General features: G+C 40.1%; 1 protein-coding gene across 1 annotated transcript in view; it reads left to right on the top strand.

The window, feature by feature from the left end:
- Positions 1 to 24,212, top strand: part of LOC136866330 (protein regulator of cytokinesis 1) — a 168,377-nt gene extending 144,165 nt beyond the window's left edge. The window contains exon 6 of the mRNA XM_067143185.2: positions 23,475 to 24,212. Within this exon, the coding sequence (XP_066999286.2) occupies positions 23,475 to 23,669 (195 nt within the window). The 3' untranslated portion in view covers positions 23,670 to 24,212. The remainder of the gene's footprint in view (positions 1 to 23,474) is intronic.
- The last annotated feature ends 1,414 nt before the right edge of the window (positions 24,213 to 25,626 follow it).

Here is a 25,626-nt window from a genome sequence, read left to right as displayed (position 1 = left end):
GGAAAATCTTGTAAAACCATCTACACACACAAAGATGAACTTGTTGGCATTACCCTTTGACTGGGGGAAGGGTCCCACATAATCGATATACAGGCGTTCCATGGGACGCGACGCTTGATGAGAAGACAAAAGGCCTACTTTAGTGGACATGGTGGGTTTACTGATCAAACAAGATTTACAAGCTTTTACAAGTTCTCGAATTTCACCGTCCATACCTTTCCATATGAACATTTCACGAATCTTTTCACGAGTTTTAAAGATTCCAAGATGCCCCCCCAATGGGGTCTCATGATAGTATTTGAAGATCATAGGTACAAGAACCGCTGGAACAACAACTTTCATCAACTTATCATGCCTCGAAGGGCAACATAGAACACCATTCCTCAGAACATAAGGGACAACATGTTCCCCAGAAGAAAGGGTTTCCATTATAGGAGCCAGCGTCGGATCTTCACGTTGGTATTTCTCAATATCCCTAAAAAGCATGGGAGCACCTGTTAAGATGGCATTAACACCAGATAGTATGGACTCAGAAGGTGAACTATCGACCGGTTCGTGGGTCTCGACGTCGTTATGAAACATACGGCTGAGTCCATCAGCAACAACATTTTCGGTACCTCTGATATGTCGTACATCAAATTGGAAGGCAGAAATACGGATGGCCCAACGGGCTATACGACCAGTACGACGCGGCCTACCTAAGACCCAGCTTAAGGCTTGATTATCTGTCTCCAGGTCGAATTTGACATGTTCCAGATAGAGACGGAACTTTTCTAAGGCGAATAAGACTGCCAACCCTTCAAGCTCATATATGGAGTACTTTGCTTCTTGAGCTGACAATGTCCTAGACGCATAGGCGATGGGTCGCCTCCCTAGTTCAGTCTCTTGAAGAAGGACTGCAGCTACAGCTGACGACGACGCGTCCGTTTGGACGATGAATTTCTTCGAGAAATCAGGCATAGCAAGTACAGGGGCATTACAGAGAGCTAATTTAAGATCTTCGAAAGCGGCTTGTTGAGAAGGTCCCCACTCGAATTTGATGCCTTTCCTACGAAGAAGGTTTAAGGGCGCCGCTCTATTAGCAAAATTAGGAATGAACTTCCTGAAGAAATTCACCATGCCAATGAACCTGGCGATACCTTTAATGTCCTTGGGAGGTTTAAAATCACGGATGGCCTGTGTTCTAGAATGATCGACTGCTACACCATCAGGTGACACAATATGCCCTAGGAATGACATAGAGGGCTTAGCAAAGGCAACCTTGGACAACTTAACAGTTAACCCAGCCTTACGAAGGCGATTGAGAACTTCTCGCAAATGATCTAGATGTTCTTCAAAGGTTTCGGAAAATACGATGACATCATCCAAATAGTGATATAAGTACTCAAATTTGATGTCGGAAAAGACCCTATCTAGTAGCCTAGTGAGCACAGCTGCCCCCGTGGGGAGCCCGAAAGGCACGCGGTTGTATTCATATAAATTCCAGTCCGTGGCAAACGCTGTAAGATGTTTAGACTCTTCGGCAAGGGGAATTTGATTATAGGCCTGATTCAAGTCCAAGATGGTGAAGAACTTGGCCTTACGAAACCATGAAAAGCAAGAATGAAGGTCGGGAAGGGGCACAGATTGCAACACCACCTTCCGATTGAGAGCCCTGTAATCAATGACAGGCCTGAAGCCTCCTTGGGGTTTCGGGACTAGAAAAATAGGCGAAGAATACGCTGACTTAGAGGGCCTAATAATACCATCCTTCAACATCTGATCGATGATTTCTTTCAGAGCCTTCATTTTAGGTGGAGATAGCCTATACGGTGGAAAACGGACAGGAATTGAATCCGTGACCTCAATTTTGTATTCAATAAGGTCAGTAACACCAAGAGTATCAGAGAACACCTCGGGAAACGACTGACACAGTTTCCGAATACTATCAGCCTGCTCCTCAGGTAGATGTCTAAGGTCTAACAACATCTCATCCTGGGTAGGCGAAATAGATGAACATGATACAGAATTACACTTTAACAAGGGAATTCTACAATTGGACGCAAATTTGAATATGCACGACCTACTCTGGAGATCGAGCACAAGACCAGTGTGAGAAATGAAGTCCGCTCCCAATATGATGGGGCAAGACAAACGCTTGGCCACAAACAATTTGATCTTCCATGTAAACTTAAAAACCCGAATTTTGACATGTATGGAACCTAGAATTTCTAATGGAGATGAATTAGCCGAAACATATTGAACAGGAGAAGAGACATAGTCAGGGAGTTTACAAACAGATTTCAATTTAGAATACCAATCAGCCGAAATAATGGAACAAACACTGCCTGAATCTAAGAGAGCTGTTATAGGCTCGTTATTTAACTCAATCTTAAGAAAAGGAACAGGTGCGGGGGTATCCGCCGCAATCCTAAGACACTCTTTAGGGCATTCAAAAGATGAATTTGAAGGCTGGTCGTTCTCTGCATTTACAACCTGTTTACTAGGGGCTAAGTCTCGGGAAGATGGATTAGTCGGCTCAGCCGACGCCACTAGTCACTTTTTATTATTGGAATAGCTGGAATTTGCACCAGAAGTTGAGCAGGAGGGGGTGCTATTTGAGTTTGGGCAATTCTTGGCGATATGTGAGAAGGCCCCACACTTAAAACAGCCTTGTGATGACCCTACTCCATTCCTTGTCCCACTTGACTTGATCAGAGGACACTTATTCCGCAGATGGTCAGGCGACCCGCAAGCATAACATTTACGGGGATTGACTGGTCGGCGAGGTGGAGGCCGAGTGTTACTAAAGGAAGGCGGGGGTTCTTTCGCCACCCGCAAGGAATCGGCATACCTAACTCCTTCCGCAGAGACGGCTAATGCTTCCAGTTCAGAGAAGGTTTGCGGGCACGCCGCGAAACACAAATATGACCTGTAGGGTGGTGAAATCCCTTCAACAATAGCTTGCACGATCTGATCCTCAGGGAAGTGGAGAGCAAACACCCTAGTATAAAACTTAATATCTTGGATGAAGTCTGCCAGGTTTTCATCCAAGCGCTGTACCCGATAATAGTATTTCTGAATAAGGGAGGACCTGGCCCTAGCCGGGATGAAGTTAGCTAGCAAATGGGCATGGAAATCCTCAATAGAAGATTGCTCGGCAATGGCTCTAACTATTTTGTCAGATAGAACACCAATAGCATAAGGATAGATAATTTGCAAAATTTGACATGGGGAAAGAGAAAACACAAGGGCATGATCCTGAAATTCCACCAGAAATCTTAAAAATGAAATTACGTCACTCGTGGTGTTGACGGAAAACTTAGAGATACCTCTAAGCAACATTGCCAATGGATGAGGCAAGCTGCTGAACCCAGGTGTCATAGTCGTTAAAGGTTTCAAGGGCAAAGAAGTTAATTCAGAGCGGATGTTACTCAATGACGCCCGGCGTTCAGATTCGTTGTTCGATGGGGCAGAGATAGTTTGAGCAGCAACGGTTATCCTATTGACTTCTCCCTGAGGAGGCTCTTCCTCGTTACCTACATTCACCGTGGCGGGTTGATCAGTTTTGGGAGGAGCTTCGCCGGTTAGCAATTGAGTGACCTTATTAGACAATTCAGAAATAGTTTCAAGGAGCGTATTAGCTTGCTTCCTCTGAACGTCATTCACCTTTAGAGACAATAGATCATTAACTCTATTTGCAAAGTGATACAGCCTGCCTTGCACATGCTTAATTTGATTAGGAGATGGATCGTTTTCATCAAAGAAGCTGACTACCGATGCTAGCCCAGTAATATTCTCGACAATCGTGGAAAGAGAGTCATCAATTTCTTTCTCTCCCAAATTGGGGATGGAAATGGGCAAATCAAGGGACTCTCTAAGCTTGTTAGTATCTATTGCAACCGTGCCTCCAGATTGAACGTTTCTGATAGTTAACTCGTATATCAACTCCTCTTTGCGCAAGTAGTTAAGGAGGAGAACATCGCGAGGGCCGGGCATGATGACAGAACAATTTTGAAAAACTCAACAAATTCCAGCAACTGAGAAAATTGTTAGAGTTCGAATCAAAGCAATGTTTAGCCGTCAAAAGGGGCTAAATTGAGACCCATTCAACCACGCTCTGCTACCACTTGTTACCGAGTTTTTGTGGTAGTTAAGCATGAAAGAAGGTGCTGGGTGGTGAATAGGTCTCAAGCTACTAAAGAGAAATTAAATTTTAAAATTTAACAAGGTTATATTTTCTTTTCAAAATTAGGTAACAACAAATAGAACAGGTACTTAGTAGCCGAAATACAACTTGAACTGTACAATTACAGGGATTAAAGAATTTGGGCTTCGAGCCCTGAAAACACAATTCTTGAGCAACTAGCTCAACTTTACGATATACCAATTTTAACAAAAGGGGCAGAAGACCCCACTCAAACCCTGGAGCCTTTGCTCCAAATTACACAGCAAAGCCTCCTCGAGGCATACAACTCTCAGTTTTAGAAAAGAGCCACTCGCTCTTAAAGTTAAGCCTCTCCCAGGCCACACCAAACTCAACTTTCAAGTTGTCCTCAAAGGACATATACACAGGGGTAAAATACCCAACCTACTGAGGTCTATTAGGTGAGAAAAGATTAATACATGACCTCTAAAATACAACTTGAGAGGAGGCGAACTTGCACTCCTAATACACTTTGCTTTTAAAACCTAATCTGGCTCTGGGCCACTAACGCAAGGGCTAATCCCATACTACAGAGGTGACTTAGAGAAGAACACTTTACATTACATAAACGAAGAAAAGTTTGAGAAAATAAGTTCACCTCAAAACAAATGTGAGTGGGAGCTCGAGAGGGTTAGCACTCTCTATCCCAATATGTAACTTTACAAGAAAAAGAAGAAAAGAGTAGTTACATTTTAGGAAAAGGTTACATGATGGAAAACGCTTCGAACCCGCCGCGAGAGTTAAACTGTCGACCTAGCAAGAAAAGAAGATATTAATAGGCCATTACCTGGTAGTAGATCGCTGCCGAGGAAAGAGGCGCTTCCCGCCTCCTGCTATGTACTTAATACACTGAAAGATGGAACAGAAGTGGCCCGGAGACCCCAAAATCAGCAGTTTATATCCTCTCGCGGAAGATTCTAGGCGTTAGGGGAAATAAAACACCCTCCCACCAAATCTTTATTGGTTCGGGAAAAGAAACCCCTACATAGAGGAAAAAGAAACACATTATTGGTGGAAAATTAATTAAAGAAATTCGGGATTGGCTAGATCCAAACTAAGGGGAAAAAGAGGGGTATACAGCCAACTTAAACAATAACAGAAAGAAATTTAACAAGAAACAAACTTTTGAAATAAAAATTTCTCCAACAAAATAGTTCTTTGATTTCGCACTAGGTTGCACTATTGTAATTCTTCAGTAGTGTCCTCTAGAAGAGAAAGTTCCCACTTCTTACTTCAAGCGAAACAAAAACACATCAAAAGTGACACAGTTCAAAAACTCAAAATTTTCCACGTGGTGACATCTTCTGAGAAAGTAGAGAATTAATAGAATAGATAAAGTTCAACCTTCCTCCAGAAGAGGAGTTTCAACTGGCGCAACTTTTAAATAAACAGAGTAGAGGTGTACCGCCCGGTACAATTATAATGTATGCTTGGAATTCTAGGATAACTCTATAAAACTTGTAACACAAAAGTAAGTGTTAAATAAGCTTAGGGCCAGGCTGAGTGGCTCAGATGGTTGAGGCACTGTCCTTCTCACCCCAACTTGGCAGGTTTGATCCTGGCTCAGTCCGGTGGTATTCGAAGGTGTTCAAATCCTCATGTTGGTAGATTTACTGAAGAACTTCTGCAGGACTAAATTCTGGCACCTTGGCATCTCTGAAAAGAGTTGAAGTAGTTAATGGGATGTAAAGCAAATTTATTTGGTGTGAAGTCTGTAACAAGATGAGAGTGAATGCTTAGGAAAGGTATTTTTCAAGAGGATGTGGGTTTTAAAAAAGAAAAACATGGTAAATGTATAAAACACTTACCCTTTTGTCTGTAAAGATGTAAATCAGTTATGGAAAGGTTAGTTGAAGAAAAATGTTATGTGTAGGTTCATTTATTTCTTTGACTGGTATGGTGTTAATCAGTTGCTATGATAGCGTTGAATGACTGACACTTGTGCTTCTAATATTGTATCGATGTGAGATTGGTGGAGGAGGGTGTGGTGGAGGGGGAGGGGGTAGGCGGGGCGTTAAGTTTGTGTTGTTGGTTGCGAGAGATTTGCGTGGTCGGACAGGGAGGGAGTCATGTTGGGTTGCGGGAGAATAGGGAACATGCATGATCCGGGGTTTTAATTAAAAATATGCTAATCTGATTCAAAATTTAATGCAGAATTCAAAAATGTGATCAGAATGTACAAACAATAACTCCAAACATGATAAAAATCTACGAAAATGTCACGTCACGCAAGTACGCGATCTCATTGGTCTGACGTCATCGTACAGGTTGACTGTATTAGCAGACGAAATAACACATAGTGTGCTGTGAGAAGCAGGATACACTTCGCGTATTGCTACTTTACGTTAGTGTCTGGTATGGTTAAATTCGAGGTCTATACATTGGATAATAATCTGAGTGGTATATTTTAGACTTAAAATGAATCCTGCGCAGACAGTGAGGCAGAAAACTTATAAATGGTGTAGAGTTCCGATGTGCAATAGCACATCGCATACCATACCAAACAAATTGTTTATAAACGTTCCAAGGACGCTAAAACTAGGGAGAAATGGATTTTGGCGAGCCGGAGAAATGCTGGTGATATATCGGAAAAGTCTACAGTTTATTTTCTTGAAGATTTTTTTTTTTGCTAGGGGCTTTACGTCGCACCGACACAGATAGGTCTTATGGCGACGATGGGATAGGAAGGGCCTAGGAGTTGAAAGGAAGCGGCCGTGGCTTTAATTAAGGTACAGCCCCAGCATTTGCCTGGTGTGAAAATGGGAAACCACGGAAAACCGTCTTCAGGGCTGCCGATAGTGGGATTCGATCCTACTATCTCCCGGATGCAAGCTCACAGTCGCTTTTGAAGATTTTAACGTAAGATTAATTTGTTTGAATTTTCAAATCACTTTTCCATGTCAGCTGTTCTAGTGGTAAAACTTTAAATTTTAATGTATGATGCTTTATTTAAATGCTTCAATTACATCTTGGAATATGAAAGTAATAAACAGTGCATTAAATAATGCTGATTATTAAAGTATTCTCCAAACCTAACCTATGTTTTGGGTGTTATGAACCATTTTGACAGCTCTAATTCTACCAATATATCTTGGCATGGGACAGTTATGTATGTCTTTATTGAAGAGCTTAATTGGTAAAGAAATTTAGGCTATATCTAAATACTCTATAATGTAACAAAGAATAGGCGTGTGCATTATGAAAGGAAACAACGTGAATTTAACAAATGTATAACTCTACACAAAACCAATGCTTGTCTGTTACGGTCTTATAAGTTAACAATGCTCAATTATAATAATTATCATAATATTAATGAAATAAATAACATAATTGCACACAGGTGAAAATAGTGATATAGGTGTTTAAAATATCCAACTTAGCCTAAGTTTTAGGTTATACAAGCCAAGTCAATAAACCGAAGGGTAAAAATACCGCGCGAGTTGGCCGTGCGGCTAGGAGCGCGCAGCTGTGAGCTCGCATCCGGGAGATAGTGGGTTTTGAACCCCACTGCCGGCAGCCCTGAAGATGGTTTTCCGTGGTTTCCCATTCGTGGTTTCCCATTTTCACACCAGGCAAATGCTGAGGCTGTACCTAAGGCCACGGCCGCTTTGTTCCCATTCCTAGGCCTTTCCAGTCCCATCGTCGCCATAAGACCTATATGTGACGGTGTGACGTAAAGCAAAAAAAAAAAAAAAAAAAAAGTAAAAGTCACGGCACCCAAAGACATTTCTGTATTGAGCGACTAAAATGTCACCAGGACACTTTTCTTTCCTGATATGCTCAGCTTCTTAAAAGCCAAATGTAATTAATGTTATTGGCTTCACGCCCCGCTAACTACTTCTACGATTTTCGGAGACGCCGATGTGCAGGAATTTAGTCCTGCAGGAGTTCTTTTACGTGCCAGTAAATCTACCGACACGAGGCTGACGTATTTGAGCCCCATCAACTACCACCGAACTGAACCAGGATCGAACCTGCCAAGTTGGGGTCAGAAGGCCAGCACCTCAACAGTCTGAACCACTCAGCCCGACTTGTGAAAACTAGATGAAGTCATATTTATCTTTATCATGTTTAACTTTTTCCCACCACAAAGATATTTAATTCTCTTTCATGGGCACCGGAAGTGGGTAGGCCAGTTGTCCCAACCATAAATATATATTTTTTGGGGAATTATAGATTATAGTACTATGATCTTTCTTTCCTTCTTTCTTTCTTTCTTTCTTTCTTTCTTTCTTTCTTTCTTTCTTAATCAGTTTATCCTTTAGGGTTGGTTTTCTCTCGGACTCAGCGAGGGATTTCACCTCTACCACTTCAAGGGCAGTGTCCTGGAACGTGAGACTTTGAGTATGGTGATGAAACTGGTGAGGAGGGCCATTACCTCGCCCAGGCGGCTTCACCTGTTATGCTCAACAGGGGCCATTTGGAGGATGGGAGGATCGGACGGGATAGACAAGGAAGAGGGAAGGAAACGGCCGTGGCCTTAGGTGCCTGGAGGAGAAGTAGGAAAATACGAAAAACCACTTCGAGGATGGCTGAGGTGGGATTCGAAACCCTTCTACTCAGTTGACCTCCCGAGGCTGAGTAGACCGCGTTCCAGCCCTCGTACTATTTGTTTTCAACTTTCATGGCAGAGCCGGGAATCGAAACCGGGCCTCCGGGAGTGGCACACGTTAACCACTACACCACAGGAGCGGACTAGTACTATAATGCTACCTATATGTTTATGTTATTGCTGAAATCCGATTTCTTACTTTACTAATGCTGAAAGCCCGAAAATGTAATGTTATTCTTTAATAGGGGAATCAGTCTAGAAGGAAATGTTGAAAGTGATGTGATATCTATCCAGGTTCGTTGTTATCCTAATACTATGGGTTACAGTACACTGCACGTATATAAAAGACGCCACTTACAAACTTGCTTGTTATCCGCAAATTTCTGCGGCCACAAAAGTCACATTTTTCAAGAATGATGACATCTACACATGCCGGGAGTGGGTAATTTGCGCGCCTGCTGCCTTCCTTGGATGTGGTAGCCGTTTCTCAGGCTCCCTCTCCGGAATCGAACCCTGATTCCCCGTTACCCGTTACAACCGTGGTAGGCGCAGAACCTACCATCGACAGTTGATAAGGCAGACATTTGAAAGATCGTCGCCGGCACGAGGACCGTGCGATCAGCCCAAAGTTATTCAGAGTCACCAAGGCAAACGGACCGGACGAGCCGAGCGATTGATTTTGATCTAATAAAAGCGTCTGACTGTGCTGTTTTGATCCTTTCTTCTGTCATTTCGAAGTTATTCGCGATCATGAATAATAAACAATCGACTTTTAGCAACGGCTGATGCACAACGGCTGGTAGAGCTCCATGCGGTACTGGATCGTGACGTCACAGCGCGCCGCTTACGTCAGAGGCCGTTTCACTCGCCTTGCGGAAAGGCACTATTAAATATTTTTTTAATGGTAGAAAACAAGGCAACATACCACAATGTAATACGTTTACGTACTATTTCATTGGTGTACTTTTCAAAAAAAATATTTTTGAAAATGATGCATGTTCCCAATTGTGGGGGCAGACATGAAGGGAGTCAAGTTAGTTAAAGTAGTGGAGGTTCTAGAAGATATTAATTTAAGATTTTTAAGAATGTAGTTATGTTTTGAATTTAGAGTTTGCAATAATTTGGGTAAACTTTTGTATACAATTAAATCATTGAGGTTTAGATTTTTGTTGTAGTATTGGTCCAGAAATATATAGATAGTTTCAAGTTCATTCATCAACTTTCCTTTGTCTACTCTTTTAATAATTGTGAGGTCTTGTTCTATCGTTGTGAAGTGATATCCTGTTTCTTTCATATGGGAGCTCATAGCTGAAAATTTATTGTGCTTAATGGCATTATAGTGTTCTGAGTACCTAGTTTGAAAACTCCAGCTTGTTTGACCAATATAAGAGAACCTACTCACACCCCATTAACAATCAAAAATACTTCTTTACATCCCAACTCCCATAAATTGGCCACTTTTCACAGTTTAATTTACAGAGCTTTAAGAATCCCTCTAACACCCAAGAACCTTCAAACAGAACTAAATTATATAAAGGATTTAGCAAAAATCAATGGATATAAACCTGAAATGATTAACCGTTTAATAAATAAGGTCAAATTCAAATTAACAACAAACCTCATCCCTGACAAACCCAAAAAAACCAAATTCGTTACATTCACCTACAACAATCCAAACTTTCAGCAGGTCTTGAACTACGTACATTATGTACATTTCAATACGGACCTAACTTGAGAATTATAACGTGTACTGGATACTGGCCGCACTTAAGCGACTGCAGCTATCGAGCTTGGTTGTAACTATTAGATTCTTCAGTTTGTTAAAACTAATGTATGGATAAATAAATATAACTACCTGAAAAAGAAACCACTTGGAAAAAAATCTGAAAATGTACACATCAAAAATAAAATCGAATACATAAGCATTAAGAAAGCCCACCTGGTGTTTATGATCATTAAGGCGTCAAGTCTGTATGGTCTGACACCATGTTTAGCCGGTTCGAGCCCCGTTGGTTGAAAACATTTTCACTATCAGATTGCTGGCTGGCAGGGTAGTAGAGGTGGTGGTATACAATTTCTAATCACTAGATTGCATGCCAAAACACTGGATTAAATTCCAAACCTCTCTGCAGTGTTCATATTGAGTGAGGGCATATGACTCTGTTCATAGTGATTTGTCTGCTGAGGTTGTCAGGAATAGCATCCGGTTGTAAAAACTCACTATGAAGATTCATCCCATGCCATACCCTGTGGAGAAATGAGACAAGGGTTGGACATACGCATACATACATACATAGGCATTAAGAAGAAATTGTCCGACTCCATGGCTAAATGGTTAGCGTGCTGGCCTTTGGTCACAGGAGTCCTAGGTTCGATTCCTGGCAGGGTCAGGAATTTTAACCTAAATTGGTTAATTTTGCTGGCACGGGGGCTGGGTGTATGTGCCATCTTCATGATCATTTCATCCTCACCACGACGCGCAGGTCAAATCAAAAGACCTGCATCTGGTGAGCCGAACTTGTCCTCGGACACTCCCGGCATTGAAAGCCATACGCTGTTTCAATTTCATTAAGAAGAAATTGAAGTTTACATATAAAATTATGATGATGATAGGAACACAAAATGTACCCTTGTTTAATATTCTGTGGTTCAAATTTCAAATTCCTATTGCATTTTGAAATGTTAAACAAAAGATAATTTTAATTTAATTTCTTCCAAGCTTTTGAATAGCTTTGGATTTTTTTAGCACTCTTGAAGTTGTCCTGTTAGAAGTCCGAGATCATTGAGGAAAGATAATTTTCTATAGACGTTCTAATGTAGGGCGAGCGTATTTTCACCATGCTCAGCAAATCACAGACTATCAGTATGTCAGATATCACCTTAATATCAATAAAATATCATTGCTCTTCTCCTGTAACCATGGTACCTGTTCTGAGAATAAGCTGTTAGGTGATTTTTTGGAAAATTTTGCAAATGACATTTTCTGGTCTATATTTTGAAATAAAACCTTGTTAGTCATGTGACAAGTTCCTCTGAGAATGCTTGTGAAAAATTTCATATAATTCCATCTGGCAGTTTAAGACTCATTGAAGTTTCAAAAGGCAGCCAGACAGAATTTAATTTTCATGTATAGAGATGACTAGTCTATAATAACTGAAACCAAATTATTTTCTCACTCTCAATACCAAGAACAAGAAGGGACACTCTTCACATATACAGAAAGGACAAAACAGATTAGGGTGGATATTTCATACTCGGTTACAATGCACAATACCACTTCATCGAAATGACTAGTAGTTTGCCGTTACAGCTTGGTGTCATATTTCCTCATTTAATCTCCGTGCTCGGTCTTGAAGGTCTGTAACCAGAATTTGTAGTAGAAGGAAGAAAAGGTACTGTGGTAGAACCCTTTGGTCTTTGAGTGAGAAATGAATGAGGAGATCAGCGTTCTTTCACATCAACTGGTAGTCGCTGTTATATAAAACCATACGGCTGACTCACTGGCTGACATAAATGATTGACCACTTCCAGATGAGGTAGAAATGTTAAATTTGGCAAAGTTACAGCTATTAGAGTGTAAGCTACGGAAAAGTTCCAAAAAATTCAAGTTTTTTAATTTTTGCCACCCTCCCCCCAAACAAAATGGCGGACGTCATGATGCAGTACCCTACAATATTGAAATTTGGCAAAAATCTAGCTCCTACCCTGAAACTGACGTAGAAATTGCAAGAAGTTCAAATATTTAATATTTTACCCATTAAAAAATTCGAAATATTAAGCCAAATTGAATGACGGTGCAGACTTTCGTTTCGAGGTATTTTGTGGCCGAACGGTAATTGCTATCAATGAACGGATCGCACTTTCGTGTCCTAAAATTAAGAGATCTACAACTTTTGTCCTATGACTTTTTGTCGTATCTTGACCCCTTCTACCTTAGATTGAGCTTCATTTTCCCGGTTTCGCAAAATTTTGTTAAATTTCCATAAATTATTTTACTGATTCACACACTCATAAGACAGATAGATGCACGAAATTCAGCACGCTCCTTGGCACGACCGTTGGCCATACGCAGAGCGACTTTCATTATTCTAGTTGCCTTGAATGTATAGGAAGACGGAAGGAATATATGGATACACTAATCAAATTTCAGCCTAATTTATGTTTCCTAAGCAATTTATGGCGAATCCCGTGGAGATACGGCAAAGCCTCAGATAACCAGAATTCTAGGTCGTTTTATCGTCGACCTGCCTGCCAAGGTTCAAAACTAGCTGTCTGCTAAGTTGGCGAAATTATTTTTCAACTGGTGTTAAGCGGACGAAATTTGATATGGATCGAAACGTTCACCCCTTTCTATGGTATAAATATTCGAGATACGAGAAAATGCCCCAGACGGTACTGTAGGCGACTAAAAAGGACGTCTGATGGCACAAACCGTATCTCGATACGACTTACCGTTTGGGCGCAATAAATTTTCAAATGAAAGTCTGCACTATTTAGCGTGCACATTGCCTGGCTCTATCGTATCCTATCCTTCCTTCCTATATATATAAACCCGCAAGGCGAACTGACTGACTCACTGACTGACTGACTGACTGACATTAATGTTTGCCCACTTCCAAGTGAGCTAGGAACTTGAAATTCGGCAGTCTGATAGCTACTAGGCTGCAACCCAAAGAAAAATTCCAAAAAGTGGAAATTATTCATATTTAGCCCCCCTTCCGCCCAATCAATATATCGGACTGAAATTTTGTATAAGACCCTTCCAGATGAGCTAGGAACTTGAAATTCGGCAGTCTGATAGCTATTAGGCTGTAACCGATCGAAAAATTCCCAAAGTTCATTTTTTCTTATTTAGGTTCTCCCAACTCCCAATCAAAATATCGGTCTCAAATTTCGTGTTACACCCTTCCAGATGAACTACAGAGTTGAAATTCGGCAATCTGATATTGGGCTGTAAGCCGAGGAGAAATTAAAAAATGTTCCAATTTTTCATATTTACCCCCCTTTAACCCAATCAAAATATCGGATTCTAATTTCGGGTTAGACCATTCCAGATGAGCTAGGAACTTGAAATTTGGCAATATTATAGCTATTAGCCTGCAACCTACGGAAAAATTCCAAAGAATTCAAATTTTATTTTCAGCCCCCATCCCCCCAAACAAAATGGCGGACGCCATGATGCAGTGCCCTACAATATTAAAAATGTGGCAGTGATCCAGCTCCAAGCCTGTAACCGACGTAGAAATTGCTAGATGTTCAAATATTTAACATTTCACCCACTAAAAAATTCGAAATATTAAGCCAAATTTAATGACGGTGCAGACTTTCGTTTCGAGGTTTCTTGTGGCTGAACGGTAATCGCTATCAATAAACGGACTGCACTTTCGGTTCCTAAAATGAAGAGATCTACACCTTTGGTCCTATGACTTTTTGTCGTATCTCGACTCCTACCTTAGATTGAGCTTCATTTTCCCGTTTTGTTCATTTTTGTTAAATTTCCACAAATGGTTTTACTGATTCACACACTCATATGATAGTTAGATGAACGAAATTCAGCACGCTCCTTGACAACGGCATTGGCCATATGTAGACCGACTTTCGTTATTCTAGCTGCCTTGCAAGTATGGGAAAACGGAGGGTATATGCGGAAACACTATTGAAATTTCAGCCTAATTTATGATTCATAAGCAATTTATGGTGAAGCCCGTTGAGATACGGCAAAACTTCAAATAACCAAAATTATAGGCCGTTTCCGCGTCAACCTGCCTGCAAAGTTTCAAGACTGTAGCTGTCTGCTAAGTTGGCAAAATTATTTTTCAACTTGTGAAAAGTGGACGAAATTTGACATGGATCGAAACGTTCACCTCTTTCTATGGTATAAATATCGGGATACGAGAAAGCGCCTAAGACAGTAATGTAGACGACTAAAAGGGTCGTCTGACGCCGCAATCCGTACCTCGATATGACACACCGTTTGCCCGCAATAAATTTCTAATTGAAAGCCTGCACTAGTTAGCATGCACATTGCCTGGCTCTATCTTTCTTATATATATAAAGCCACAAGGCTGACTGACTAACTCACTGCCATTGTTTGCCCACTTCCAGGTGAGCTAGGAACTTGAAATTCGGCAGTCTGATAGCTTTTAGGCTGCAACCCAAGGCAAAATTCCAAAAGGTTCAAATTTTTCATATATAGCCCCCCCACCGAATCAAAATATCGGAGTCAAATTTCGGGTTAGACCCTTCTGTTCCAGACAAGCTAGAAACTTGGAATTCGGCAATCCGATAGCTGTTATTTATAATCGAAGGAAAAATTCCAAATCTTGTATATATAAAGCAGGGGCTGCCTGGCCGAGGCGGTAAAGGTGTGCTCGGTTCGCCCGGAAGGACGTGGGTTCGAATCCCCGTCAGGAAGTCTTAAAATTTAAGAAACAAGATTTCCACTTCCGGAGGTGCATATGGCCCTGAGGTTCACTCAGCCTACACCAAAAATGAGTACCAGGTTAATTCCTGGGGGCAAAGGCGGCCGGGCGTAGAGTTAACCACTCTACCCCATCACGTGCCGAGGTTAACAATGGTGGAAGCCTTTACCTTCCACTCCTCCAAGGGCCTTCATGGCCTGTACGGAGGTGACTTTGCTTTTTTTAAATATATATAAAGCCACAAGGCTAACTGACTGACTGACTCACTGATATTAATGTTTGCCCACTTCCAGGTGAGCTAGGAACTTGAAATTCGGCAGTCTGATAGCCTTTAGGCTGCAACCCAAGGCAAAATTCCAAAAGGTTCAAATTTTTCATATATAGCCCCCCTTTCGCCCAATCGGACTGAAATTTCGTGTTAGGCCCTTCCAGATGAGCTAGGAACTTGAAATTCGGCAGTCTGTCAGCTATTAGGCTGTAACCCAAGGAAAAATTCCAAGAAGTACAAATTTTTCCTATTTAGCCCCCCCCCCCACCGAATCAATATATCGGAGTCAAATTTCGGGTTAGACCCTTCCGTTCCAGACAAGCTAGAAACTTGGAATTCGGCAATCCGATAGCTATTATTCTATAACCGAAGGAAAATTCCAAAAAGTTCAATTTTTTATATTTAGCCCCCCCCCCCGAATCAAATATATCGGAATCAAATTTCGTGTTACACCCTTCTGCCCAATTTAATGATCGGACTCAAATTTCGTATACCCTTCCAGCCGGCAATCTGATACCTATTAGGCTGTACCCCAAGAAAAAATTCCTGAAAGTTCAAATTTTGCATGATTAGCCCCCCTCCCGCTCAATCAAATTATCGGACTCAAATTTCGTGTTAGACCCTTCCAGCCGGCAATCTGATACCTATTAGGATGTAACCCAAGGAAAAATTCCAAAAAGGGTACAATTTCCATATTTAACCCCCCCACCGAATCAAATCAAAATATCGGACTGAAATTTTGTGTTAGACCCTTCCAGATGACCTAGGAACTTGAAATTCGGCAATCTGATAGCTATTAGGCTGCAGCCCAAGGAAAAATTCCAAAAAGTTGAAATTTTTCATATTTAGCCCCCCTTCCGCCAATCAAAATATCGGACTAAAATTTCGTGTTAGACCCTTCCAGATGAGCTAGGAACTTAAATTCGGCAGTCTGATACCTACTAGGCTGTAACCCAAGGCAAAATTCCAAAAGGTTCAAATTTTTTATATTTAGCCCCCCAAGGAATCAAAATATCGGACTCAAATTTCGGGTTAGACCCATCCGTTCCAGATGAGCTAGAAACTTGTAATTCGGCAATCTGATAGTTATTATTCTATAACCCAAGGAAAAAATCCAAAAAGTTCAAATTTTTCTTAATAGCCCCCCGCACCGAATCAAAATGCCGGACTCAAAATTCGTGTTACACCCTTCAGCCCAATCAAGTTATCGGACTCAAATTTCGTGTTAGACCCTTCCACCGGCAATCTGATACCTGTTAGGCTGTAACAAAAGGAAAAATTTCGGAAAGTTCAAATTTTTCATATTTAGCCCACCTCCCGCTCAATCAAATTATCGGACTTAAATTTCGTGTTAGACCCTTCAAGCCGGCAGTCTGATACCTATTAGGCTGTAACCAAAGGAATCATTCCAAAAAGGTCAAATTTTTTATATATAGCGCCCCCCCCCACCGAATCCAAATATCGGACTCTAATTTCGGGTTAGACCCTTCCAGATGAGCTAGGAACTTGAAATTCGACAATCTGATAGCTATTAGGCTGCAACCCAAGGAAAAATTCCAAAAAAAATGATTTTTTTTTCATATTTAGCCCCCCTTCCGCCCAATCAAAATATCGGACTAAAATTTCGTGTTAGACCCTTCCAGATGAGCTAGGAACTTTAAATTCGGCAGTCTGATATCTATTAGGCTGTAACCCAAGGCAAAATTCCAAAAGGTTCAAATTTTTTATATTTATCCCCCCAACGAATCAAAATATCGGACTCAAATTTCGGTTTAGACCCATCCGTTCCAGATGAGCTAGGAACTTTAAATTCGACAATCTGATACCTATTAGGCTGTAACCCAAGGCAAAATTCCAAAAGGTTCAAATTTTTTATATTTAGCCCCCCACCGAATCAAAATATCGGACTCTAATTTCGGGATAGACCCTTCCAGATGAGCTAGGAACTTGAGATTCGGCAATGTGATAGCTATTGGGCTGCAACCCAAGGAAAAATTCCAAAAAGTTCAAAATTTTCATATTTAGCATCCTCCTTGCCCTATCAAAATATCGGACTCAAATTTCGTGTTAGGCCCCTCCAAATGAACTAGGAAGTTAAAATTAGGCAATCTGATAGAAATTGGGCTTTAAGCCAAGGAAAAATTCCAAAACATTCCAATTTCTCATATTTACCCCTGCACCACCCATTCAAAATCCTCTGCCCCCCTAGCACCAAACAAAGTGGCGGACGCTGTGATGCAGTACACTACAATATTAATGGCAAAAATCTAGCTCCTAACCTGTAACAGACGTAGAAATTGCAAGAAGTTCAAATATTTAACCTTTTACCCACTCAAAAATTCGAAATATTAAGCAAAATTTAATGAGGGTGCAGACTTTCGTTTCGAGCTATCTTGCGACTCAACGGTAATCGCTATCAATAAACGGATTGCACTTTCGGTTCCTAAAATGATGGGATCTACTGCTTTGGTCCTATGACTTTTTGTCGTATCTCCACTCCTTCTACCTTAGATTGAGCTTCATTTTCCCAGTTTTGGTCAATTTTGTTAAATTTACATCAGTTGTTATACTGATTCACACATTCATAAGACAGGTAGATGAACGAAATTCAGCACGCTCCTTGACAACGGTATTGGCCATATGTAGACCGACTTTCGTTATTCCAGCTGCCTTGCAAGTATGGGAATACGGAAAGTATATGTGGAAAAACTATTGAAATTTCAGCCTAATTGATGATTCTTAAGCAATTTATGTTGTAGCCGGTTGAGATACGGCAAAACCTCAAATAACGGAAATTATAGATCGTTTCATCATCAACCTGTCTGCCAAGTTTCAAAATTATTTTTCAACTTGTGAAAAGTGGACAAAATTTGACATGGATCAAAACGTTCACCTCTTTCTATGGTATAAATATGCGGGATACGAGAAAGCGTCTAAGACAGTAATGTAGATGACTAAGAGGGTCGTCTGACGCCGCAATCCGTACCTCGATACGACTTACCGTATCCCCGCAATAAATTTCCAAATGAAAGTTTGCACTATTTAGCGTGCACATTGCCTGGCCCTATCTTATATACATAGAGCCACAAGACTGACTGACTGACATTAATGTTTGCCCACTTCCAGGTGAGCTAGGAACTTGAAATTCGGCAGTGTGATAGCTATTAGGCTGCAACCCAAGGAAAAATTCTAAATAGGTCAAATTTTTCATACTTAACCAGCCCCCCGCCCAACCGAACTATCGGACTCAAATTTCGTGTTAGACCCTTCCAGATGAACTAGGAACTTGAAATTCGGCAGTTGGATAGCTATTAGGCTGTAACCCAAGGAGAAATTCTAAATAGGTCAAATTTTTCATATTTAGCCCCCAACAAAATATCGGACTCAACCTTCGGGTGAGTTAGACCCTACCAGATGAGCTATAAACGTGAAATTCCGCTCTCGCATAGCTATTTAAAATAACCGACATTATATGTTGTTTCCTTCTCAATACGCCTGCCCGTTGAGATACGGCAAAACCTCAAATAACCGAAATTATAGGTCGTTTCATCGTCAAACTGTCTGCCAAGTTTCAAGACTGTAGCTGTCACATAAGTTCAAAAAATAATTTTTCAAACTGTGAAAAGCGGACAAACTTTTACATTGATCGAAACATTCACTTCCTTCTATGGTATAAATAGGCGAGATACGACAAAATGCCTTAAGATAAAAATTCGGGCGACTAAAAGTGCCGTCGTCAGATGGCCCAATCTCCATCCCGACATGACGTACCGTTAAGCCGCAGTTTACACAAGGTCGAAAAGTTTACTTCTATCTTTGCAATAAATCATCAATATACTGTACGAGAAAATATTGTATGAGCAAATATGTTCGCGAAAATAAGGTCGTATGGTGCCGCAATCCCCTTTTCAAAACGACGTACTGGTGCATCACAGGCGTTTTCCAAATGACCACTTCAAATGTAGAGGAAATGGGGCTTTGGGGGCGGAGCCCCCAACGAACGAAAGCGAGTTACAAATATACAAATACATAGTTCCAACACCATCCTTATAGAATATGTACACTCAAATACACAAACAAAAAAACAAAAAGCAACAAAAAATAGGATGTCTGAGAAGAATCCTTTCTTTGAAAATTCTCTTCTTTGAAATGTTGGTGGCAAGATTCCAAGTGTTGTCTCATCAGCCAGTGGTTACTCACTATTTATGAATATCCTCACATTTCAAGAATGCATAAAATGAAATATGTTGCTGCTGGCAAATTTTGTTTGCATTAAAGTGTTCATGGAATGCTCCAGCAGTACCAGTATAAATGGTCGGGACAAATATCTCAGGTTCTGTATGGAAATCAACATCTACATCATCTGATGGCCAGGCAGGCATCAATTTTTGGTAATGAGACGAAGTCTCTCATAGTGCATTGACACTGCCGGTGCCTACAAGTAGCCTACGCAGTGGCCTGTACGGTATGCACTAACCATGCGTCTTGGTGGTTGTGCTGTTGACCAACTGATGAGCCCAACTTAGCACATTGGGGCGAAATGCTGCCAACCAGGAATGAGTTAGCTGAAAAATTTTTAATGTCCAATAACAGACCATTTATATTGGTATTATAAATTTACTCATTCGTGACAAATATTTCAGGTTCCCTATGGGAAGCTCCAGCAGATCGAAGAAATAACCAGATATACTGCATTCTAGTCGAGAAGTAGTACAAAAACTAGGTAAAAGATTGTATAAGCTATTCAATCCCAGATATTGAGAGTGATCATAATTTGGTCTTTGGGCAGTGTGCTCATCAATTTAAGAAGCTGTGGCGAAGGAAAGGAAAATAAATGGAACATTTGTCAATTGAAGTCTGAGGAGAAAATAAAGAGAGTTTAAAGCAGAGACAATGGAGTTTACCATATCAAAACATCTAGGAAAGCAACATGAAGAGCTTTTAAGAGTCCCCTTGAAGCCACAGTGAAAAATGTTAGGTAAGCAAATCCCAGCCAAAGATGAAATGGATTACAAAAGATATCATTGTACTAATAGAACAAAGAAGACATCTGCAAAACACACACACAGAAGAGGGACAAAAAATGTACAAACAGATTAGGAACAAAATTAACAGGACATCAAAGCAAGCATTTCTGCAAGATTGAGGCAAGGAAGTTGAACATGTAGTAACTGAAAGGGCTGAACCTTCTCTGAAGAACTTGTTTAGTAATAAGAGGATTGCTGGCCTTCTAACCCCAACTTGGCAGGTTCGATCCTGGCTCAGTCCGGTGGTATTTGAAGGTGCTCAAATACAACAGCCCCATGTTGGTAGATTTACTGGCATGTAAAAGAACTCCTGCGGGACTAAATTCCGGCACCTCGGCGTCTCCGAAGACCTTAAAAAGTAGTTAGTGGGACGTAAAGCAAATAACATTAATTATTAATAAGAGGATCAAGAACTACTCAATCCAGACAGAAGATGGACAACTCTTACATGAGCAAGAAGATATAGTGGTTAGATCCAGGTAGTACATAAAGAATTTGTAAAAAGGAAATAAAACTGTTGAAGAACTGCTAGAACATATAGAAGAAGTCGATCCTGAGGATATGGGAGATGGGATACTAAGGGATAAATATGACATGGCAGTGAAGAAACTAAAAGGAAAGCCCCCAGAGTGGTCAGTATCCCATCAGAACTTACCTTATCAATTAGAAGTGGAGCTAAGGATGTCATGTATCAAATAGTGAGAAAAATATGATTTTTGCTGAATTCAAGTAGATTTTAAGTGTGTCATAGTTCCATTGCCAAAGAGGGCCTCAGCCAAGAAGTACAGAACTTTTAAAATCTCAGTTTAGTATCGCACGCTTCTAAAATCCTCATAGCCATAATACAGTGTGTCCGCGAATTTACTCCTCAGCGAGCTCGATCTACTAGCGGAAAAAGCTAGGTTGGCAACACTATCATCTGCACATATTCAGTGTTGACCTTTGAGTTAAGTTAATGGGGGAGGGTAGAATATTGGAGTCAACCATTACAGTATTGCTGATGGTGAGTTCCGGTGAATTGATGCTGTATGTTGTGTTCTTGTCTAGTTCGCTTAGTGTGGTGAAAATACTTACTATTGAAGAGAGTGTTTTTAGTGTAAAATGTTTTCCGTGCTGCTGGAAACTTAACAGAAGATTTGAGGCTGTAATTTCGTCTGCATTTTCGTGATTTGAGGTGTCCACATTGTGACACTGTACATGATTTAATTAGCAAATTATGTGCAACAGGTTCAGTTCATAATGCACCACGAACTGGCAGGCCAACAGTTTTAACGGAATGGAAGCTTGAAGACATTTCAGACATCATGTTGGCGGAGTCCAACAAAATTGGTGAGAAAATTATCACGAGGCTAATGTCTGCCATGCAACAGTACAAGGTCATAACCAAAGAATTTGTATTCGTATAAAGCTACTGTTGTTCAACAATTACAGTACAGTGTTACAGGAAAACACTTCCAGCAACTACTGTGATAGTGGTGAGTATAGTCTATTTTATTTACTCTTTTAATTGTAATAATGTTAAATCCCACCTTCCAACATAACGGTAGCCCCTAGCCTATACAGTGCCTGTCCTCGCTGCGGACGACAGTGTGCCAACCTAACGTTTCCTGCTAGTAGATTGAGCTTGCTGTAGAGTGAGTTTGCAGTCAAGGTGCTTTTGACAGAAAACATTTCAGCTTCAGAAAAGGAAGAAGAAACTGTGATGCTATTGTCCCTTTAAGGTTTGGTGGCTGAAAAATGGTTAAGAAAAGGCAGTCAGTTTGAGTCAGATATTCCAAGTACTGAAGAGAGGCAAAATCAGAAACAAAGATAGGAGGGTAATATGGAACTTGTGTATTTAAGAAATTGTGGTGATAAGATGTGGAGACCATCAGTAAGAAGCAACCATCAGACAAGGTGTGAAAAAAATGTTCTCTTGTACCTGTCATTTTGAATGCTTATATTCAAAGAGGATTAGATGAAGCAAGGGAAGCAGTTAATCATACATTGGGCATTAAAGTGCAGGGTCAGGAGAGCAAGGAGGAGTTAATGGAAGTACTTGAAAGAGATGGAGACCCCGCTCAAGACTCAACATATCATGTCAATAAATGAGACCAAAACTAAATTAGCGAGAAGCTGAAACAGCCCACGTGAAGATCTGCCTTTTGGGAGGCGAATAAGTACAAATGGATGAGTTTGTGTATCTTGGTTGTACAGGGTAGAATAACATCTGATGGACACAGTAAGAAGGAAGTACATAGCAAGTTGCGTCCAGCAAGGAAACTAAGTCTTTAACTCAAAGAAGCAGCTCTTCACCTCCATCATTGTCAGCCTCAATCCAAGCAAACATCTGGTTAGGAATTTTGTGTGGAATATGCTGTTATATGGCTGAGAGACTGGGACACTAAACATAACTGAAATGTGGAGATTGGAGGAATGTGAAATCTAGTGTTACAGAAGACTGTTGAGGATACTGTGGGTGGATCGAGTCACAAAACAAAATTGCAGAGAAAGTATGACTACTAAGCATCATGAGACAGGAGGGTCATGTACATACCATTCTAGAGAGCTCATTAAAGAGAAAGAATTATAAGGATTACTTAGATCAAACAGCTGCCATTTGTACACAGAACTGTAAAAGACTTGTCCAAGAAACGAGACACATGGAAAACTACTGCAAACCAATCCTAGGATTGTGAACTGAAGGTACTGAAAAATAAGTATGTTGGGAGAACAGGGATAAATAGTGTTCTATTGTTGTCAAGAATTAGATTGATGCTTTTGACAATCTACACTATGATCTTTGTACAGTACAGTACTGTAGTAGCTGCTGTATGGGATATATGCACATTAACAAAGTATTGGGATTTATTACTAGACAGTGTGAGGTCTTCTGTTTGTGAAACATATATTAGGACAGAGCATGTGCTATGCCCATCTCCTTCCATTGTTGATAACACGTTTTTCAATCTTTTTCTCTCTCTAACCTCATATAATCAGTCTTTCAAGTTTTGTCTAATACTTTATTTTTTGATGTCAGATTTTGTTGAAGTCGCCAAGTCCTTCACGTGTTAGTCCAGGTTCTTCAGGTGCTGGTCGAGGTCCTTCAAGTGCTGGTTCAGTCACCAAGAGAAGAAATCTCAAGGAGTTGCAATCTAGCTCTGAGGTCAAACGAAAACATTTTGTAGATGATGGGATGAAAGTCCGTCGTACCAGTGCCACAGGAAGTTCATAGTCTAAAGCCTCTTGTATCCATAAGTTAGTACAATATGAAGTTCCTGTTGCAAACTGTAGTAGACCCCGAATATATACCTTTGTTCTTAGATTGTAACTTTATATATTATATAGCAAGCTGTATTGCTTTATCAAAATGCATGTGATGTGGTCAGCTAAAATTGGATTCTGTGTCCTAATAAGTGTTTTAACCCCAATGCAACAGGAGCTAAAATCAAAAGCTTTTAAAAGTATCATGTTCCTTTCCTTTTAAAGTAATTTGTAAAGAACACTGTAAAATATTCAGGTTATAGATTGCAGAAGTTTTATATTTAGAATATTTCAATTTTTTTATTATAGAGATTTTAATTATTTTCCATTTAAAAGAAAAATAATACTATTATTTTAAAATAATCCATCTTGTCTGTCTGTATATACCTCTGTTAACACACAAATCTGTTATCCATTGTTAGTTGAATGTTTTATGATGGAAGTATCCTTACCCCATTTCACACTTAACAGTATGATTTCATGATATTGATATAAACTAAAATGTTTCACATTAAGCGCTGTGTTATGATTTCAAATTTTATTTCAATAAAAGTATTTGATTCATTCATATTATTATTCATATATATTATTCATACTATATTCTGGGTCTTTATTTCATACTAATATTTGTACCCATTCTTCAAATGGCAATTTGCAATGGAATATCTTGTTTCTCTGTGAACTTACACGAAGTTACACAACTTGATTCACATGTTTAATATGGCGTGTTAAACTGATATTGTTCTCCAAAAGCATGTGGCAGTAATGTGAAGTATTTACAATAAAAGTGAAGAAAATCAAAACAGAATGAGGACAGTTTAGGTATGTATTTTATAGTACATTTCAGTTCTTTGTCCAAAGTTGTGCAAAACTGCCCCTGCTTTTCAGTTACATACTGTAGTATCATTAAGAATCAGTATTGTTAAGAACTCATTTCTTCACATTTTTAGACCTGATACTTTCTTCTTGTAAGCCCATATTCATAGTGCCTCCATTGTCTGTTGAAAGAATTCGTAATTATAACACTGATTTACAAGGGATAGACCACGCGAGTTGCTTTGCAGTGAGGGGCGCGCAGCTGTGAGCTTGCATCCGGAAAATAATGGGTTCGAACTCCATCCATGGCTTCCCATTTTCACACCAGGCAAATACTGGGGCTGTACCTTAAGGTCACGGCTGCCTCCTTCCCAGTCCTAGGCCTTTCCTATCCTATCGTCGCCATAAGACCTATCTGTGTTAAAGTGACGTAAAGCAAATTTTGTCATTAAAAAAAAAAAAACACCAAGGGGTAGATAACTGACATGATGATTACTGTCTCTAATGCAGTTTTTTATGCTGATTTGAAACCTGAAAACCATTTTGCTCTATGGCATCATGTTTTGAAGATGTTGACAAAGTTTTACTTTTCATGGAAGAGCGTTCATCGAAAAAGCTTTTGTTGTTTTCAATTCTTTTTCATAAAAATCCAAAAAATTTCATTCACTTCTTTTTTATTCTCAATGAAACTGGATATTATGGTGTCCATTAGTTGCATAAATTCACCAGATCTGTTTTGCTACATGTGTAACTATGTAACTGACAAATCCAATATGTGCCATGTAGTGCATTTGCACTAATCTTAGCTAAAGCTGTATACATTAGAACTCCATGTAGCAGTGACTCTTCTGTCTATAAGTTGTTTTCCTTCATACAATGTTAAAAATATGTAAATGGTTGATGTTGTATATCTCAAAAATAGTGGGTAATAGACACAAATCATTTGCATATTTTGAATCAATATGTTTCAGTTGTCTTAGAACACTTGTTGGATACCAAGATATCCACCGATAATTATTTTTTAAATACACTATGTGATCAAAAGTATCCGGACACCCTTAGGTGCATTGTGCTGCCACCTACTGCCAGGTGCTCCGCGGAACTCACAGACT

Source organism: Anabrus simplex, chromosome 3 (genome assembly GCF_040414725.1).
Source record: "Anabrus simplex isolate iqAnaSimp1 chromosome 3, ASM4041472v1, whole genome shotgun sequence".
NCBI classification, from domain to species: Eukaryota; Metazoa; Arthropoda; class Insecta; order Orthoptera; family Tettigoniidae; genus Anabrus; species Anabrus simplex.
Note: the sequence above shows the minus strand (reverse complement) of the source record. Positions and strands in the feature narration are given on the sequence as shown.